Genomic DNA, 17,350 nt, shown 5'->3' with positions numbered 1-17,350 from the left:
TGACTCCCTAGTTATTTCTAGCATTTTATGGAAAGTGGAAGGCGTGCCAGAAGGAATTCATTTTCCCTCTTGGAATGCAGCAGTTGTCCCTTAGTGTAAGAAGATCCTCAATGGCCTGAGCCAAGAAAATGCTGACAAAAGTAAAACTGTAAAGGGCAGAGGGGGAGAAATGAATCTGTTGCCTTAACAAGGCACCAGCTCACTCCCACCCCTTACCAAAAAGAAGCCATTCTTTATAAAGGCAGGCATATTGTTTTGATCACATTGCTCTGGACACTTTGGTAGATGCTCTTACTTCTCTACTATGCCGCCACCCACTATTTTTTTAAACAGCTCCCCTGCCTTTTATTCGCTATAGGCTATGTGGTGCCCAACAGTTAGGGCACATAATGATGTTCATGCCAAAGGAAAGCAATATGCCAGAAATGTCACACCTGTGGCTTTTGGAATCACCACATTCTGCCTTCCTGCAGGGTATCTGATCTCTGATCTGATTCACACCTTCAGGGATGTGGTGGCTCAAGTGGTTAATACGCTGTGTTAATAATAATAGTAACAATTTTTATTTATAGTTTTTTGTGGGTTTTTCGGGCTATGTGGCCATGTTCTAGCAGTTTCTTTCTGACATTTCACCAGCATCTGTGGCTGGCATCTTCTCTGATGAAAGCCTTCATGGTCATGAAAGCCTTCGACTTCCCAATTTTTATTTATATTTCCCGCCTCTCCCTGCGGATTGATTGCAAGATCGGCAGGTTGGCAGTTCGAGGCCCAAGTGCCGCATAATGGGATTTTGAAAGCATGAAAATGCAAGTAGATAAATAGGTACCACTTCAGTGAGAAGGTAATAGTGTTTGGTGCAGTCATGCTGGCCACATGACCACTGTAGTAGTCCTTGGACAACACTGGCTCTTCAGCTTAGAAACACAGATGAGCACCACCCCCTACATCGGTTACGCCTAGTCATTCATGTCAAGGGTCTACTTTCACCTTTACTTCAGACCTTCACTACAAACAGAATAATTAATTTCATCATTTTAACATTGTGCTCTGCAAGTCTTGATTGATGACAACTGATCCCAGTAAAAGATGGCCCATACATTTCCTCCTGATAACTCCTTGGCCAATCTCAAAGCCTTGAAAAGGTGGGTTTTGAAACAACCCACCAGGTAACCAGGTCTATGCATTTTTTCTCGTACAGACAGGAGAAGTACTGTCTCTAGCATTTTGCAGAGGACACCAGGTACACCACTCCACATGGAGCATGCTGAAATAGCCTCCTTAAGTTTAACTTGCTTCCTAGGTTGACTATCTCAAGCAATAATCTATTGTTTAAGAGCCACCCAAAGTTGATTTTGTTAATAGACCAAAAATGGGGTAGGAAAAAATGTTTCAGACGCTTTTAATTAATATGGTTTGTCATCATAGAAAACCAGAAACTTCATTTTTAAACATGGTATTTCTATATGCTGCCAATGTATTTAATTTCTACCCATGTCCTAGCCAACATCCTTCATACAGTCCCCCTTCCACCTCACAGCCTACTTGGTCTCTATTTTGCAGCCACCCAGATCCATCTTACCTTGCTACTTGAATTCCTGCCTGGCATGTTCTTCTGTTTTGCTTGTGTTCCTTAATCCTTTAAGACCAGAAACAATAAAAATCATCTAGATTTTTTCCTTGAATGTGTATGGGGGGATTAGGTGTGTGAATAATAATTATATTTTTGAATACTCTATATCACAAATTTTATTCCAGATTGGAGTAAAGCTGGAAAAGGATGTAGCTTGAGTATCTGCCACTCTTCCAAGAAAGCTTTCTTCCTTCCATTATTGACCATGTCCGTTTTGGATTACTTCAGGTTGCAATGAGGACCTTGTGCCTCACCTCAGGATTAGCCAGGCTCACTTCTCTTCCATATGTATGTTGATCTTTCTCTCACTGTACCTGACAAAGTAGTTCAAAATCCCAGGCCTATGTGGATGAAAAAGAATGGCCAAAAATATGAATACATCATTTTCAGTGGATGCAATCATATTTTAAAAATACATTTTAGTTCTGGTTATTTCTGCTTCCCACTACTGCTTCATAAAACAAATCTAAGAATTGTAAGACCCTTTGCCTAATGGAAGATGGATATCGATCTCTATGAGGTAGTCTGGGAGCATCCAGGGACTGCCAAAAATGCCTTGCAAATTTTTGAAAACCCATTTGAAAAAAATGTGGATTTGATGTTAAAAACAGTGCAAAGCAGCTGCAACCTATTTAATTTAGGAATAAATTCAGCTGCTCTGATTGTCTTGCTACAGAAGAGCGGGATATAAATAAAAGTTGTACTTTATTTATTTATTTATTAAAAGATTGATCCAGCTTGTTCTCTGCTGCTCCAGGGACCAAAACACAAACCAATGTATTCAGATGACAAGAAAAAAGTTTTCACCTAAACAGTAGCAAGAACATTTTTATTGTGAGAGCTGTTCAATGGTGGAATGGGCTGCCTTGGAGGGTGGTGGATGTTTGGAGGTCTTTAAGCAAAGGCTGGACGGGCATCTTTCAGCCCATCTTTCCTGCATGGCAAGGAAATAGATGACACTTGTAGACCCAATTCTATGAGTTGGGGTGGGGGAAGAGTAGTAGGGGAAAGAGTTGCCTTTGCACAGAGCAATTCTTAACAGCTGAGAATGAAGGCTAAATTCTGTCAAAGTCCCCAAAGCATATGGTACATACTGACCCAAGGAAATTCCTGGTGAACACTTAGATTAAATGAGACTTTGCCTTTTTCCATCTGGCATCTCAGAAGCAAAGATATTTCAGTTCTACAGGAATCATCTTACATTACAGTGCCTCTTGCTGGGGAAAAAAAATCCATCGAGGCACATTCCAAAGGAACCAGTCTTTTTCACAGGCAACTCAAAACAGAAAACAAATCCACAAAAGTTTAAACATGCAGTGAAGTTAATTGTGGGAAATATTTAGCAGCCTTTTGCCCATTTATATCAAAATATACATTTCTTAACCTGATAAAATAGAAATTCAATAACTCAAAATGTGTATTTTCATCATGGTCTTTTTCTCACTACAAAAATTATGCACATTTCATGAAGAAGCTATCTTAAAAGCATGTCTAAACTATCATTTATTTATCCATTTTAATGTGCTGCCTGGAAGATTAATAGCATTATAGCAAAGTAAGTATTTTTGTCAATGAAGACTGAACTTGTATGCCATCTGGAAGCAGTGCTCATCCATGACCTGCATTGTTTTCATCTTGGTTACTGAGAATGAGAAATAGAAAAATTAGTGAAAATAAGTGCATCCTTTTAAGGAATACATTCACTTTAACTGATGAGAGATTTCAAGAAAACAACAGTCTCTACTAGGGTTTTCATGCTTTATTTAATTGACAATACAATGAATGTGATTTTACCTGATCAATAATCCTTCTATATAAAGATTTAGTAACCATATGACCATCTTACTTAGTGCTCCACAATTATGTCAAAAGCCTGAAACAGGGAACCTTCTACACTACAGTCCCTATCATTCCTCACCAGTAGCCATGCTGGCTAGGGGTAATAGGAATTGGACTCCAACATGTGGAAGGAGTGGCAGGTTTGCTATTCCTGTCATAAGCTACACTAGCTATTTGAATAATAATATGAGGAGGACAGTTTCTATGGCTATCATAAAATGTCAGCTTGGGAGATACTGATGCCATGGCTCCTAGCAGATAAAGCTAGTCCCACACGTGGCATCATGACTACTGCTCACTTCAGTACCTAAATCTTTATATAGTCATGTAGTATTACAAGAAATCACAATTCAAGTGTGGAAAAGAATTCCAAGGCTCTTGTGATCAAGATTCAGAAGTGATTATCTTTTCCTTGGGTCCATTTCTTGTGTTGTATCCAAAGACCTTTAATAAGTCAACGCAGAGTTGAGGCACATTCTGAGCAAAGTATTTGGTCACATCTTTTAGTAGAATGACATCCTGCTCTTTATTTAATCCATTTTGAGTCTGTCTGGAGATACAGCCTTAACAACAAATTCAAGAACATGAGGAAGGTGCCAAGAGATATTACTTGCACAATACTTCATCCAACTGAGTCGATCTCCATGGTACATTCCCACTGCATATGTCCACTTCATTGGCAGTACACTTCCCATCCAGTAGGAAATCTTCCCTCCCCTAGCTCTGTTTAAATTGCCTCATGTGTCCAGCGATTGAAACAGCAATCTCAGAATGCTTCTTGTTTTGGCCATAATAATCAATGAATTTCCCATCAGGCCCAACAAGGTACATAATGATGGTGTGATCTACCTGCAAGGAAACATAAGACAAATTGGGGATTGGAGCTGGAGGGAGCATGGATCCCTATGTTCCCACACCACAATAAATGTTGGGTTTTGGGGGGATAGCACAGCAATAGCCAATACCATCCCCAAACCTCAGAGGGATATGGGTTTGCTACATTCCCCCCTCCCCACAATCTGGGCTTTTTTCCATACAGGAAAAAGACACTTCAATCACCTCCTTTTTGCAAAAAGTGATGGTATAAGTAAGTACTCAGGGGGAAAAAACCATATAGACTGAAACAGGTGAGGGAGGGGGGTTGCCAAAATGCCTCAAAACGTGGCAAAATGGAAAATACTTAAGGGGCTCTACTGGCCATTTGTATGCTAACAAAATACTCGGCGGCCCAACTCCTTGAGGAAGTAAGGGGTATGAATGAGGAATGTCGCCCTCTAAGTTACCACTGAAAGGGTAATGGGGCCCCAAACCTCTGACAACCCCAACCTTGAACTGTCTTTTGTCCCATCTGTTACTAAATGACTGGTTGAGAACAGAGCATTTCTATCAGTCTGAGCTGTCTGAAGGATATTATGGGAGAGCTTGATTCCTAACACTGGAAGTCATGATTAATCCCTCTTGGAAACAGAAATATAACTTTGGATCCTCCTCTTTCTTGCAAAACAGAGATAGAAAATATGGACTCTTTCTGACCATCATGGGATGGAAATCAAAGAGGGTAAGAGCAAACCTGCTACTTTACTGGTGCAGCAAAATTAGATTAAAAAGTAGGTAGATTAATCTAAATTACTCTGGAAAACCAGGACAAGTTGTAGGAAAAATAGTAGCAACACTCTTCAGAAATCACTTTTAATTAACACTGATTATAAGTTAAAATTCATTTGATGTCAGTTTCCTGCCATTCAGTTTCTTGGAAGCAAAACCAGCATGAAGCTGGTGCTCTGCAATGGCTAAATTATAAGGCACAAAACTGAATGACTGATTGATTCTCCCATTATGGGCCCCTGGTCTGCTTACAATAAGGCTTAAGCACAATAAATCTGAGAAGCCTCATAATAAGTTAAAATGCAATTAAACTAATTATCCCCATTAAAACACAATTTAAAAAAATTAAAGTGTAAAATCATTTAAAAACATAACTATACAGTTAAAAATACAGTACATTCTACAATTTAAAAACTTCTCTTTGCAACCAATTCATCATTACATGTGTCTGAATAAAACACATTTTTATTGCCTGCCATCAAAACAAGAAGTGGGGGCCAGCCTAGCCTACCAATTAAGTGCTGCCTGAAACAGCATAGACAGAAAACTAAGGAGTATGCCATCTGCTATCTGGCTCCCTCTTCTGGCTAAACTGTATTGATGCTTGGTTTTAATAGCCTGTCTCATGTTATTAATAACACTCACTATACAGTTCATTGTTGCTGTTGTGTCCCTTCAAGTTATTTCCCACATATGGCGACCCTAAAGCAAACCTGTCAGGGGGATTTCCTGGCAAGATTTGCTAAGAAGAGACTTCCTATTGCTTTCCCCTGAGGCTAAGAGCACGTGACTTGCCCAAGCTCACCTAACTGGTTTCATGGCTGTGTGAGGAACTGAATCCTAAAGAAGATCAAAGAAGAAAGTGCAAAGGCAGGCTAATGTTGAACATAAAGAAAAAATAATAATAAAAGAATTCCCATACCTGGGATCAAACATTGATAGAAATAGGGACTGCAGACACGAAATCAGAAGAAGATTAAGAATGTATAAAATTAAGAATGGGGAATAATAATAATAATAAATTAATAATAATAATAGAATAATAGAACCACAGAGTTGGAAGAGACCACAAGGGCCATCCAGGGAGGATGGCTATGAAAGAATTGGAAAAGATCCTAAGATGCAAAGATATACAACTGAGCACAAAAGTTAGAATCATACAAGCCATTGTATTCCCTATCACCATATATGGGATGGGAGAAAATATATGAATGTGAGAGCTGGAGAGTTAAGAAAGAAGATAAAAAGAAAATCCATTCATTTGAGATGTGGTGCTGAAGAAGAGTGCTGAGGATAACACGGACAGCCAAAAGGACAAACAAATGCGTCATAGAGCAGATTAAGCCAGAATCCACCCTGGAAGCCAAAATGGCCAAGCTGCAGTTGTCATACTTCGGATACATCATGAGAAAGAAGGACTCATTGGAAAAGACAATAATGCTGGGAAAGGAAGAGGCAAGTAGGAAGAGAGGAAGGCCACATGCCAGATGGATTGACTCTATTAAGGAGATCACGGGTATCGGGTTGCAGGAATTAAGCAGAGCCACAGAGGACGGGGATCTTGGAGATGTCTCATCCATAGGGTCGCCATGTGTTGAGATCGACTTGAAGGCAGTTAACAACAACTCCAGAGTTGTAGTCCAACACTCAAACCACTGCACCACACAGTTTAGTAAGGAAGACTGGTGATAAAAGACTGCATATCTGAGCTTTTCAAATGGGAACATTATCCTAACGAGACAGAGTAATATGAAAAAGGAAACCTGGATTCTTCATCTTATTAAGCATCTCCATCAAGAGAAATATCTTCAGGCCTTTCAAGTTATCTTTCAGACCATCCTCATTGCTGGGCTCAACTTAAAACAGTCATTTCACAGCAACTGCCTCTTTGTAGACACAATGAGAAACTCTGAATCAAAAGGACCCCACCAGATGAAACAAAAAATCATAAGGGGATCTTTGTACTGTGTGTGTCTGTGTGTTGGGGGAGGGGGGAGAGGTAGCCCAACTCTTTATACACTTTCATTTTCCAATAGCTTCTATGAGCATTGATGCCCTTTTTCATCTTGATCTAGTCTTCTAAACTTATTTAGAAATGCCATGAAATGACAGCCCACCAATCTCTGCTCCCTACATCCCCTTCGATGGACACTGCTTTTTTTTACATTTACTCCTTCAGCAGTTTTACATCAGCTAATCCATCGAAATACACTTCATTCACTTCTAACTAATGTTTAAAACTCTTCTTCAGGTCTAATTTGCTTTCATCATAAAGCCCTCTCACATGCTCTGAGCCTCAATGGAAGGCAATGGCAAACTTCCTCTGAACAAATCTTGCCATGAAAACGTTTGCCTTAAGGTCACCTTAAGTATCAGTATCAGTGTCTGTGTTCATTTGGAAAATCATATTCAGAAACCATACTCACGATATAATCATTATCTTCATCTCTGGGGCCAGAACTGTAATAGACACGATAGGCTCGAGCCACCTGATCAATCTGGTCTTTGGTACCCGTCAATCCAATCAGCTTAGGTGAAAACTCTTGGAATAAAAACAGGGACCATTAGATCAGACTGCTTTAGGAACCAATGAGGGACTCTTCCAGGGCTGCAAGAGCTATTCAAGTCAGGAGTGCAAGGAAAAGAGTAGCACTTTAGTGTCACGTTAAGAGAAAATGCAAACATTACCTTTAACATATCTAGCAATGGCATCTTTATTATCTCTCTCTGGATCAATGGTGATGAAGAGTGGAGTGATGTTGGGCAAAGACCGGATTGCATCTGTAACCACAAACCATAGTAATGAATATGCCAGTTATCAGACTTAAGACCAATTTCCAGCTTAGTGTTAAACCCTGGGAGGTGACTACACTGGAATATTTGTAAATATAGACCAACAGCATCTGGAGATACAAGATTGAATAAAGATGTCCTAGAAAATGTTAATGTGCCAACATGGCATAATGGTTTGAGTGTTGGACTACAACTCTGGAGATCAAGTCCCCGCTCACCCATGAAAACCCCTGGGTGACGTTGGGCAAGTCACATGCTCTGAGCCTCAATGGAAGGCAATGGCAAACTTCCTCTGAACAAATCTTGCCATGAAAATCCCATGATGTTTGCCTTAAGGTCATCATAAGTCAGAAATGCTTGAAGACACAAAACAACAATTACAACAACCACAAGAAAAATTATGGCCTTATGGGCAGTGATGTGCATTTTCTGGAAATAGTAGAACTGGAAGATTTCCCAGTGCTTCAAATGATATTACAGTCGGCCCTTCTTATACACGGATTTTTTATACATGGATTTAAGCATCCACAGTTTGAAAATGTTCAAAAAAAGTATAAATTTCAAATATCAAACCTTGATTTTCCATTTTTTATATGGGACACCATTTTGCTATGTCATTATATTTAATGGGACTTGAGCATCCACAGATTTTGTTATCCATGGGGGATCTTGGAACCAAACCCCAGCATATAACAAGGGATCACTGTACTTGATTTAACATATTGGAATTAAATATTCTGTTCAGGCACATTCAAAACGTTGTAGAAATTATTTTACTGGAATATTTGTAAAAATGCATTCTTTATTTCACTAAAAGATTAAAAATAAAGCACTGAACACATTTCTAAAATGTTCTAAATAAATAATCTGAGGCTGTCATATTTTAGACATATAAGAACACATAAATCAATAGAAAAGACAATAATCTTTAGTACAGAAGGCAGTAGGAAAAGAAGATGACCTCATTACAGATAGATTCAATCAAGGAAGCCATAGCTCTGAGTCTACAAGACCTGTTGATGATAAGGTGACTTGGACATCTTTCATTCATAGAGCTGCCATAAGTTGAAGTCAGTAACAACAAAGTACAAAATGGGTACAGGAAGGTCACCACAATTTTTTGTTTTGCAAGGATATAAATATTTTAACAAACAAATAAACAAGTATGATTATATTCATTTACAGTGGGCCATTGCTTTCCTCTGGGTGTGGTTCCAGAACTCGTATGGATACCAAAATCCATGGATGTTCCAAGTCCAATTATATACTACAGTGTAATACAACAGTATCTCTTATATAAAATGGCAAAATCAACGTTTGCTCTTTGAAATAATTTGGGGGAGGGGAATATTTTCAAACCATGGATGGTTGAATCTGTGGATGCAGAATCTTTGGATACGGAGGGCCGACCCTATATTCCAGCTGTCTTTAATTAATGTGATTTAAGGCAGCTAACAACATATTTATAAACAATACAGATTAAAACTATACAAAAATGCACAGCATTAAAAGCTGACCCGTCAGTCAGAAGTCTGATGGCATAAAAATGTCTTAACTTGCTGACTGAAGAAGAGCAAGGTAAGGCTCCCTAGGAGGGAGTTCTGAAGTCTGGGAGCAGCCACCAAGAAGGTCTTCTCTCTTGTTCCCACCAAACAAATCTGAAGAGGTTGTGAAACAAAGAGAATCGCCTCTCCAGACAATCCTAGAGCTCCCATGGGCTTATAAAGAGAGATAGAGGCTTGACAGACTGGCGGCTCCGTGCCACCCATCTTTCCCCCTCATCGGTGCCGCAGCAGCCACACCGCACAGCACCGATGCACTGCCAAAAAGAAGCTGCCTAGAGCAGTTTCTTTTTTGCAGCGCCAAAAATAGGAAAGAGTGCTGTGAAGACACTTCCTGTCTGTGACATGCGGACACTGCGCCATCATGGTGGCCCCTGTGTGGACCAGAGGCTGCCATGATGGCGTCACTGCCGGCGCACGCTAAAGTTCAGGAGCGTGCAGTTCCTGCGTGCTCCCGAACTCTAGTTTCAGCCCGGTTACAGCGCTTCCCGCCCATCTGTACCAGGCCATACAGTCCTTCAAAAAGTGTAGACCCAAGCCATGTAGGGCTTTTCATCACCAGCATTTTGAATTGTGCCCAGAAATGGACCAGCAAGCCATGTAGCTATTGCAACAAAGGAATTGTGTGTTACCTGTAGCCATCCCCAATTAACAATCTAGCCACAGCTCTTTGGGCCAACTGAAGTTTCGGAACACTTTTCAAAGGCAGTCCTACGCAAAGCACACATTACAGTAATCAAACAGGATGTAATCAAGTCATGTGTTACTGTATCCAGACCTGACTTCTCCAGCAGCAGGTACAGTTGGTGGACTAGTTTTAATTGTGCAAAAGCACTCCTAGTCACTAGATTTGGGGGCAAAATCCAGAAGTACCCCTAAACTGTGTTCTTGCAATTTCAGGGGAAGTGTAACCTTACCTAACACTGTTTAGGTGACTTTAAGAAAGGAAGGGCATGGGGTCTAGTACACATGTGGCGGCTCTCGCTTTTAAGGATCGTGTCCACAAACTCAGGCTGCATAAATTGAAAAATATCCATCCGCACTGGACAAACAAGGACCAAGTGTTACATCCACTGCACCTATATCACTCTGGTATCCAAGTCAGAGCAAAGAAAATGTAAAGCTTTTGACAGAAAGTTGTACAAATATTCCTACAGTAAGAAATAACGGAAAGTAAAACTATTGACAAGCCACATTTCACAAACTGAGGTTCTGAAGGTTCTGGCCCTAGAAGGGTTGACAGCTCTTGCAGAGTTAGCTGGAAGGCCCAGTGCATTTTTATGTCTCACATCAGTCAATACAAGGTTTCTGCATCACAGGTATAGAAAATCAGCCTGAAGCCCCTGAAGTTTACTTAACAGTCTGCACTGCAGTGAATTTTCAAAAATGTGATTTATTGATATACACTCCCCCATTCTAAACATGTACATCTATTCTAGTTTATTCCTCATTTTCTCCACCCGTTTTAGTAGATAGAACGGGATATTTAGAAAGAAGAATTGGAAGTCTGTGGAATGTAGTGGGGATAAAAGACGACAGATGGAACAGGAGGCACTGGAACGAATGAAGGAGAGAGAATTGGAAAGAAGGAATAAGTCAACATGTTCACCTTCAGCAACACTGCAGGGGCAAGCACATCTGAATGAATAAGATTACCTTGAAACCTACTTCTGTTTGTTTCAACTGTCTATGGCCTGGTCCAGACGGGTACGATAGGATGCCCTCGTCACGTGTGAGGGGGTGGCACTTCTAGACGCCCCTCACACGTGACGAGGGCATCAAAATGGCGGTGCCCTGTACAGAGGGGCACCGCCATCATTACGTGACAGATGCCTACCACCTGCATGTCACGGCGCCATTCTGACGTCGTGAGTGTGCCACTGGTGCACTGTGGCGTCATAATCCCACCTTAAGAAGAACCCGCATTTTGTGGGTTCTTTTTGGTCCTCAGGGAAGTCCCACGGTTTGGAGGGTGCAGCTTCCCCGCGGACCAAAGCTAGGCACCGGGAGACTGTCCTTTTTGGACGGTCTGACCCGCGCCTACATTAAATCTATGACAACCCAAAAGCCATACATCAGCTATTGTAATAATTTATCAAAATGGAGAAGGCTAGTATATAAATTAATTAAATAAATAAAAATAAGAAAGATCCTATTGAATGCACAGCAAAATGAAAGCACTGCCACTAGAAGGCAACAGGAGCAGCAATCTTGCTAAATTACAATTTAAAACATTGTATGGAAGAAACTGAGAGGCAGAGTGGTATATGGTTTGAATGTTGGGCTAAGACACTGGAGACCACATTTCGAATCCCTGCTCGGCCATGTAAACTCACTGGGTGATCTTGTGTAAGTCACCTTTTTACAAATCTTGCCAAGAAACCCCCGTGATAGGGTCACCTCAGGGTTGCCACAAGTCAGAAACTACTTGAAGGCACAGAACAACAACATGGAAGGAACTGGGGAAACCACCTCTGAGTATTCCTTGCCTAAAAAATTCCTATGAAATTCATGGAGTTGCCATTTTAACAGGCCACTTGAAGGCACATGCATACATGCATACCCAGGTTAGTTTCAAATTTCAAAAAGTCAAAACATTCTGAACAGTCCCTAGTTTCTTTTTCAAACTACTCAGTAATAAATATTTTATACTTGTTCTTAATTTTACAGTGAATTGCAGCCTTGTCCTACCCTATCTTTAGTCACTGGCCATTATTATATCCCCAGTAAACTCAATCTCCCTTTCTGACTCTACCACAAACTGAAGATCCCCTGCTCTCTTTCTGCCTGGCCCAGAATCTACTTCTCTGAACACAGGCATGGAAACATCCCTCTCTCCCTTGAGAGCCCATCTCACAGTCCATCAGTTCTGCAGAGTTTATTCCCTTAACCCTTCTTCCCAGCTGTAATTACATTTTAAATAAATGAGAAGGGCCTGTTGTAGCTTTAATACTAACAAGTATTATTTAAGATGTCAAAAGACTGCTTTTTTTGCCAAGACTAATCTACATAACTACCCCATTTGAAATTTAAAACCATGATATACCTTTGACATGCATCCCTCTGCTGCAGTTCTTGTCCTCAACTTTATTTTTCCTGTTGTATTTTTTCAGACTGTAAATTCCTTGGGACTTGCTTGTGTTACTTACGGTATGTAACTCCTTAATACAAGAGTGGAAATCATGCAGCCATCCAGATATTATTGAACTGCAACTCTCAGCACTCCTCCAAGCTATTCTGCGATGGGCTGACAGGAGTTGTAATCCAGAACTATCTGGAAGGCTGCCTCTAGAAGAAGGCATCAAGCCCAGTAAAAGTACTATATAAATAGTAAGCCTTATTCTTTCCCTTGCCATATAGACCCATACAAGAAAAAAAAGCAACCAAATGTGAAGAACAGGATCCAGTGCTATAGCAATTATTATTCTAGCAAACACTCATAGTTAGATTCTCCATCATCAAGAGTTACTACAAAAAAAAAATCGGGTTTCAGAATGGCTCACTTACCAATTTCATCTACAGCTAAAATCATTTTCTCCAGTTCTTCCGGACAAATGTCAGGACAGTGCGTAAAACCAAAGTAGATTAGTACCCACTGACCCAGATAGTCACGATCTGACTTGGGGTGGCCCTCGTGATCAGTGAGTGAGAAATGGCCTCCCAACAATGGCTTTCCAATACTCCGTTGCCGCTCCTTCTCCAACTCTGAAAGAACAGCACAAGAAGATTATTCACATTAAATAGAAGATTTCTAATAGAGTTCATAGCTCTGCTACTGCTATACACTACTGCCTCCTTTCCTTTCTAACTTCTGTTCCATTTCAGATTCTACACCTCCATAGGACAAAAAACAACAACCTTGCACTGTTACTGTTGCTTCATATTCTGGAGAGCACCATAACAGTACAACCCCTGAATCCAATGCCTTCAACAATTTCAATATTACTTTTGTCCTCTCCAATTGTCTCCTCACCTGAGAGCTTTAGAACAAAAGCTAGGACATGCTTTTCCTCCCCCTTTTGCTTTTCATTTGCTTGTCTCTAACACATCATTTAAGATGACTGGTTCCCAAGTGTGATTCTGAATGTTTAAGTGATCATTTTAGCAGTTTTAATAATTCTCAAAATATTTATTTGAACATCATTGTATTATAAAATAAAGGGATCCAGAGAGCAACTTGAACATAGGAGGAATTGATTAGATGAACTTTATATAACAAACTGGGTAGGAAGAACTAAGACAAACATTTGGTTACACACTTCATCCCAGCGGAATCAAAATGCTTCAAACCACATTGTAAAGTATTCTGTGACCATAACAGCCACACATGGAATTTTTTACTACTCTAGGAAGGGACACAATCAGTGCCCTTGTATCTGTACAACTAGGTGCTAATGAAACAAAAACAGAAGCAATAGTAAGTGATACGAACGTTCATCTTTTTCTTTTTTGAAGTATTTCATGGTCGCTAACAATCCTCCTCCAACTGCACAGGTGATTGCCAGAGTCTTCCAAGTTACAGGCTACTGGGAAAGAGAATGAGGAAATGGAGGTATTTATGTAAATAAATGATTTGTTCACTGACCTAACTCAGCTTCATAAAATTCATTTTTTCCTCTGACTTCCTCCTTCCCTTAGACCTCATTTTTCAGACGTAAAGCTTTAACCTTCCTCTGCCTTCCATCTTCTCTCATTTCTCAGGCTGAAACATATAACAAACTGCTTAAGCAAATAACAGAGATTTCCAAACCAGTACCAGGATACATGAAGGTAGGTATCAAAATCTGGGAAGGGGGATGAGAAGAGTGTGTCTCCTTTGCTACAGGGGGACATGAGAAAGGTCACCTACGTATGCATTGGAGCAGTGTAGTTTTTAATGCAGTCCACTCTACTGGCTCAGCTACTGGATTAAATAGCCTGAAGGCACTAGATCCCATCTGATCTTGGAAGCTAAACACAATCAGGTCTGTTCGATACAGGACCAAGGAAAAGCAGATACTGTGTGCTGTGTCAGGGGAAGCCAATGGCAAACCATCTCTGAGCATTCCTTGGTTAAGAAAACTCAGTGAAATTCATAAACTGGCAGGCAACTTGGGTCCAAAACACACTGCAGAAATGATCCAGTTTGAGATCAGTTTAAGTGCCCTGTCTCAATGCTAGGGAATTTTGGGAACTGTAGTTTGATGATTATTAGTATTTATTTATTTATTTATTTATTTATTTATTTATATACCCCGCCCTCTCCCTACGGATCAAGGCAAGCTTGCAATAAATGAAATATATAATACAACATGACAATACATTATATAATCACCAGCCCTCCACCACATCAATTAAAACAATCTGTTATAAACAAATTATTAAGAAACCGTTAAAAACAGATAAAACATAGGCAGTTTATTTATGGACTGTGCTTTGCGTCCCTTTTAAATCTCGCTGGTCGTCGACAGAATAAATTATGTATGTATGTGAAACTGTAGCGTTTGTGAGACATTGAGCTTTCTTCTGTTAGAGAGAGCTCTGGTGCCACAATAAACTATGATTCCCTAGTGTTACAGATCATTGATGACAGATTATCTTAAACCCAGAATTCAGCAGGGAGACCAAGGAGCTTGACTGGAAAGAAAGCCTGTTTCCTTTCAGCGGCAGCATTGTTCCCAGAGGACATTCGTATTCCCAATTCTGGGATTCCAAAATGAACCAAGTTTTTATAGCATTTTGAACAAAGGAAACTACAAATCACATTTTCATCGCTTGCAATGAATTAAACATTTACACCCCTGTATATAATAACTAAATACTAAACTTTATTCTTATACTGGGCCTTTCTGCTGCAGCAATCCAGGCGGTGGCTTACATGACTGGAATGTATTGGGATAAAACGTACTCTCAATAAATGAACTGACACCTTTTAAAACAGGATTAAATACAATACAGCTTAAAAGTTCAACCTGTTAAAATGAGAGCAATTTTCTAGCAGAGGCAGTTGTTACGTAAAGTAGGGAGAGTGCAGAAATCAGAGTGAACTATTCTGGAAACAGGATGGATGTCCTCTATTGGGGATAGCGCCTTTTACAAGAACAAAGCCTGGGGCCATCCGGAGTTGTTCACCTTCCTAGACCGAACATTTGACAGGGCCTTTGCTAGCCTTGGTTCCTTCTCAGCGCTGTGTCATCTTCAGCTCCTGACCACTAGTGGCAATGCTGAGCTGTCGCCATTCTCCCCCAGACAGGCGCTGGGCCAGGGCAGGCCAATGGGTCTGCAAGTGGGCTGTTATTATGATCCCTGCAGTGTGTTTTGGACCTGTGACTCTGGAGGCCTGGCTCCGAGCCCTGGCTCAGCCACGGGAAGCACGGAGACTGGGAGGCTAAGTGACACTCTCTCAGCCTCAGAGGAAGGCAACCAAGCGCCTCTCCGAACAAAGACAGACCCGACGCCTCCTCTTCCCTCCCTGGCTCACCCCAGGCTTGCTGGGGCCGCTCCCTGCAGCCAAGGCCCGGGAAGGGTGCCAGGGGCAGCCCAGCGCAGACACTCTGCGCCCCGCAGGCAACAGCCGCCGCAGCCGAACCAGGGACGCCATGGACGCCGCCATCTTCTCCCTTCCTTCCTTATCGAGCACCTTGCAGAGCGAGGAGTCTGAGTGACAGGAGTGGGTGGGACTTCCGGGGAAGAACCGGAAAGAGGCCCGCATCCTGGCGTTTGCTTTCTCTCTACCTGCGCCGCTCTAGGCTTTGGTCGTCTCTATGGTAGGAAGGGTAACGAGGACGAAGGACAGAGCGGCGCCACTTTATCCGCTCCAGGTTTGTTTGTTTAGACTACAGCTCCCAGAAGTCCTGGCTGTTGGCCAAGATGGCTGGGGCTTCTGGGAGTTGAAGTTTTTTTAAAAAAAAACCCTCAACATCTTGGAGGAGGACCAACGTTTGGGAAGTCTTCACGGGTAAAAGGTAAAGGGGACAGCTGTGTTGTTGGCCATTTGGTAAATTCAAACAACAACAAAAAATCCAACAAGCAGTGATGCCTTTATTGGCCAGCCGAAATGCACAATATACTTGTTGCTACAAATATATATATATATATATATATATATATATATATATATATTTGTTGCAACAAGTATGTTGTGTATTCCGGTTGGCCAATAAAGGCATCACTGATGGGTTTTTGTTAAAGGGTAAAGTTCAAATTGGAATTAGAGTGCCGAGAATGCGATGCGTCACTCTAACTTTCCGCTCTCTATAGACTAAATGGAAAGGAAGCCGGACCAGGATGGTTTTCCAGAACGGAAACCAGTTGTAGCGCACCGGAAGTAAAATAGCACCTTTTTTCTCATAGAGATAGGAAAGGTATAGAGAATACAGCTTCGTCGAATGACCTGTGTCAATTTCTCCGTTACAGTGAGGCTGCAGAATGAATGCAGTCCGAGGCCACCTCTTTAACCTGCCTGGCTGCGTGCGAGGGGATTCTGGGAAGTGTAGTTTTGTGAGACATTTAGCCTTCTTCTCTGTCATACAGAGAGAGAGCGCTCTGGAGCCACAATAAGCTACAGTTCCCAGGCATTCCCTAGCACTCAGCCAGGGCAGTGAAAGTGTGTGTTCTGGTCCATTGTCCCCTGGTTTCTCCCACTGGGAGGTGAGTAGGGAAGGCGCTGGCTGCCACAGCAACACAAAGCATAAAACAAAATGGTGGCAGAGGAGAAGGGGGAGGAGGAGGGCATCACTGGCTGCATCCACACTGGAGAAATAACCTGGTTTGGCACCGCTTTAATTGCCCTGGCTCAAGGCTAGGGAATTCTGGGAGTTGGAGTTTGTTGTGGGGTCCAGAGCGGAGGCATGCCATAGCACACCCACCGTACATGGTGTGGCACGGCAGGCACGCCATTGCCTTTTCTGGCGCATGGTATGGCATGCCCTCGTATGACGCT

At 41.4% G+C, this 17,350-nt stretch overlaps 2 protein-coding genes across 7 annotated transcripts in view; one reads left to right on the top strand and one right to left on the bottom strand.

Annotated features, from left to right (window-relative positions):
* Positions 1-3,374: 3,374 nt before the first annotated feature.
* LOC149322101 (cytochrome c oxidase assembly factor SCO1-like) lies at positions 3,375-16,086 on the bottom strand. 2 transcript variants are annotated; one of them, XM_089534634.1, is made up of 6 exons: positions 15,890-16,086; positions 13,862-13,952; positions 12,937-13,134; positions 7,763-7,855; positions 7,501-7,616; positions 3,375-4,318 (listed from the first exon to the last, which is right to left on the bottom strand). In XM_089534634.1, exons 1-6 carry the CDS (start codon positions 16,019-16,021, stop codon positions 4,187-4,189), a joined length of 762 nt encoding a protein of 253 aa, XP_089390760.1. In that variant the 5' UTR covers positions 16,022-16,086; the 3' UTR covers positions 3,375-4,186. The 2 variants fall into 2 exon arrangements, with proteins under 2 accessions (XP_089390760.1, XP_089390769.1); XM_089534643.1 differs by having other exon boundaries at positions 13,862-13,955; positions 15,890-15,977.
* The window catches only part of LOC149322100 (manganese-dependent ADP-ribose/CDP-alcohol diphosphatase-like), an 11,614-nt gene continuing 10,264 nt past the window's right edge, over positions 16,001-17,350 (top strand). For 2 of the 5 annotated variants that reach the window (XM_089534612.1, XM_089534585.1), the window contains exon 1: positions 16,240-16,373. The gene's annotated coding sequence lies outside the window, so the exon portion shown is untranslated. The other 3 variants (XM_089534621.1, XM_089534594.1, XM_089534603.1) reach the window with 3 other exon arrangements.

The sequence above is a fragment of the Sceloporus occidentalis genome, unplaced genomic scaffold (assembly GCF_023333645.1).
Source record: "Sceloporus occidentalis isolate IW3139 unplaced genomic scaffold, rSceOcc1.0.p SCAF_1, whole genome shotgun sequence".
Lineage (NCBI taxonomy): Eukaryota > Metazoa > Chordata > Lepidosauria > Squamata > Phrynosomatidae > Sceloporus > Sceloporus occidentalis.
The sequence above is the reverse complement of the archived record's forward strand: the minus strand, read 5'-3'. Positions and strand labels throughout refer to the sequence as shown.